A 1,632-nucleotide genomic window follows, 5' to 3' on the forward strand; every position below is an offset into this window, starting at 1 on the left:
GCCGTTGAAGAGGGCGATGAACCGCTCCAGCACCGGGTTGTCCACGGTGCAGCCGCACGTGGCGAAGCTGCGGTAGTCCTGGAACTGCGCGCGCGCGTGTGTCTCACACCACTGCCGTGCACGGGGGTGTGCAACGGAGGGGGACCTGTCTGGGCCTTGCACAAGGACGTGCAATGGAGGGGACACCTCTGGGCCTTGCACGAGGATGTGCAATGCAGGGGGACCCGCCTGGGTCTTGCACGAGGACGTGCAATGCAGGGAGAACCTATCTGGGCCTTGCACGAGGCTGTGCAACGGAGGGGACCTGCCTGGGTCTTGCACGAGGGTGTGCAATGGAGGGGGACCAATCCTGCCCTTGCATGGGGGCGTGCAACGGAGGGGACCTGCCTGGGTCTTGCACGAGGCCGTGCAATGGAAGGGAATCCACCCCAGCCTTGCATGAGGGTGTGCAATGGAGGGGAACCCCTCCGGGCCTCACGCGAGGGTGTGCAATGGAGGGGACCTGCCTGGGTCTTGCACGAGGGTGTGCAATGGAGGGGACCTGCCTGGGCCTTGCACGAGGGTGTGCAATGGAGAGGAACCCCTCCGGGCCTTGCACGAGGGTGTGCAATGGAGAGGAATCCATCCCAGCCTTGCACAAGGGTGTGCAATGACGGAAGATCCATCTGGGTCTTGCACGGGGACGTGCAACGGAGGGGGACCAACCCCGGCCTCGCACGGGAGCACCGGAGGCGCCAGCCGCGGCGCGCACCAAGCCTTGCACGAGGGCCGCGTGCCGGGGGGGGCTCACCAGGATCTTGCGGAAGGCGCGGTGCTCGAGCAGCGTGAGGTGCTCCGCCAGCTCCGCCGCCTCCAGGTGGTCCAGGAGCAGCGACATCTTCCGCTTCTTCCGCGCCTCCGGCTGCCGCTGCGTCACCTGCCGCGTCCACTGCTGCGGGGGGCTGAGCGGGGGCCCGCACAGCTCACATGTGGCCCCGTGTGACGCCCGTGGTCCCGTGCACGCAAACAGCCCCGTGCGACGCCCGCGGCCCTGTGCAACGCCCCATGCGACACCCGCAGCCTCATGCAACGCCCCGTGCAACGCTCGTGCCCCCCGTGCAATGCCCGTGGCCCTATGCAACGCCCACTTCCCTGTGCAACACCTGCAGCCCTGTGTAATGCCCTGTGCACGCACGCATCCCTGTGCGACACATTGTGCATGCCTGCCTCCCTGTGCAATGCCCACATCCCCGTGCAACACCCGCATCCCTGTGCAACACCCCGTGCACACCCGCATCCCCATGCAGCACCCCATGTACGCACACATCTCCGTGCAACGCCTGCATCCCCATGCAACGCACGCAACCCCATGCAACACCCGCCGCCCCATGCAACACCTGCATCCCCGTGCAATGCATGCAATCCCGCGCAAGGCCCGCATCCCCATGCACCGCCCGCAATCCCGCGCACCGCCGGCCCCCCCCGCGCCGCCCCCGCGCGCACACGTGGTCCACGTCGATGAGGGCGCAGGGGCCCTCGCGGCCCAGCGCCTCCTTCAGCGCCCGGATCTGGGCCAGCAGCGCCGGGTTGAGGTCGAACTCGGCCGGAAACGCCGCCATCCAGTACCTGCCGCCCCCGCGGCCCCCGTCAGCC

General features: G+C 68.3%; 1 protein-coding gene across 1 annotated transcript in view; it reads right to left on the reverse strand.

The window, feature by feature from the left end:
* The window catches only part of LOC112967180 (RAS guanyl-releasing protein 2-like), a gene marked incomplete at both ends in the record, with an annotated part of 3,893 nt that extends 2,277 nt beyond the window's left edge, over window positions 1-1,616 (reverse strand). The window contains 3 exons of the mRNA XM_026068062.1: window positions 3-84; window positions 791-941; window positions 1,483-1,616. Coding sequence (XP_025923847.1) covers window positions 3-84; window positions 791-941; window positions 1,483-1,616 — 367 coding nt within the window. The remainder of the gene's footprint in view (window positions 1-2; window positions 85-790; window positions 942-1,482) is intronic.
* Window positions 1,617-1,632: the final 16 nt, after the last annotated feature.

The sequence above is a fragment of the Apteryx rowi genome, unplaced genomic scaffold, assembly GCF_003343035.1.
Source record: "Apteryx rowi isolate R43461 unplaced genomic scaffold, aptRow1 scaffold_2673, whole genome shotgun sequence".
NCBI lineage: Eukaryota > Metazoa > Chordata > Aves > Apterygiformes > Apterygidae > Apteryx > Apteryx rowi.